This window comes from Cottoperca gobio, chromosome 21 (assembly GCF_900634415.1).
Source record: "Cottoperca gobio chromosome 21, fCotGob3.1, whole genome shotgun sequence".
Lineage (NCBI taxonomy): Eukaryota > Metazoa > Chordata > Actinopteri > Perciformes > Bovichtidae > Cottoperca > Cottoperca gobio.
In genome coordinates, this window is record NC_041375.1 from 16016041 (window position 1) to 16017413 (window position 1373).

At 38.1% G+C, this 1373-nt stretch overlaps 1 protein-coding gene across 1 annotated transcript in view; it reads left to right on the forward strand.

Moving 5' to 3' along the window:
• The window catches only part of casq2 (calsequestrin 2), a 6885-nt gene extending 6289 nt beyond the window's left edge, over positions 1–596 (forward strand). Inside the window, exons 9-11 of the mRNA XM_029459226.1 lie at positions 1–71; positions 165–239; positions 321–596. The exon at positions 1–71 is cut by the window's left edge and continues 30 nt beyond it. Coding sequence (XP_029315086.1) covers positions 1–71; positions 165–239; positions 321–596 — 422 coding nt within the window. The remainder of the gene's footprint in view (positions 72–164; positions 240–320) is intronic.
• Positions 597–1373: the final 777 nt, after the last annotated feature.

The window sequence follows — 1373 nt, forward strand, 5'->3', positions numbered from 1 at the left end:
AGGTTGCAAGAGACAACACCCACCTACCTGACCTCAGCGTCATCTGGATTGATCCTGATGACTTTCCCCTGGTGAGCCGTCAAAAACAAATCCACCTATTGGATAAAACGTTAGCTCACATGCTGCAGGTCTAATGTTATTTTTCTTTCCCTGACCTCCTTCAGCTGATCCCCTACTGGGAGAAGACCTTCAAGGTGGACCTGTTCAGACCACAGATTGGAGTCATCAACGTTACTGATGTGAGTCTCTGACAACCTGTCTGACGTGACATGAACGTGAGTTTCTCCCGACATTAGTTTGACCTCTCTGTCTGTGAGCAGGCTGACAGCGTGTGGTTGGAGATGGACGACGAGGAGGATCTGCCCACCGCCCAGGAGCTGGAGGACTGGATCGAGGATGTGCTCTCTGGCAAAGTCAACACTGAGGATGATGATGATGATGAAGATGACGATGATGATGATGATGATGATGATGACGACGATGATGAAGATGACGATGAAGATAATGATGAGGAGGATGATGATGATGATGATGACGATGAAGATGATGATGATGATGATGATGATGATGATGATGATGATGATGATGATGAGTAATCCACAGCCTAATCTTAGGAAATGTTGACTCTTCTGGGGTTTTTTTCTTCTGGAAGATGAATTTAAAATGGATTTCAGACAAACTACTGTACAGGAAAATAACCTTTCACACATAAATAATGCCAAATGTGTACTGAATATGTGCCAGCTAATAATAATAAATCTATTTAATATCATAACATATAATTTCTTTTGACAATGTAAATAAGCCTTGAATGGGTTTTGTGAGTTCATAAAAATAATATTTATACTTAAGTTCCTGGACCAGATATTTGCCTCACATTACACATGACAAACCCTTATCTATAAATAACTGCTAATAATAAAGGACTGTCAATGTCAACTATCCCTGTCATCTTATTAAACTCTTCTTTTGAACCACAACATTGTGAAAACCTCAATCCTCAAGAGAAACACTTACTTTCTCCAACTGTGAAAATAGTAGATTCAAATTTCAATACCAAAAGCAGCACCAATAAGTATAAGTATATGTACTCTATTACTGTACTTAAGTATCATTTTTAGGTACTTTAATACGTGGACATACTATTTCCATGTGTTGTCCGTTCTACTTTTACTCATAGTGGATACAGCTTATTAGATACAATGTATTGTTTAAAAAATAAACTAGTGCTTCTGAACCTTTTTGGCTTATGATCCTACAAAAAGCAAAGTGTATTCATTGTCCAAAATGTCCAAAATATAAACACTTTTTCTTTGCAGCAGACTTTTTTCTTTCTTCTCTCCTACTCTATCATGTCACAACCCCTCCATGTT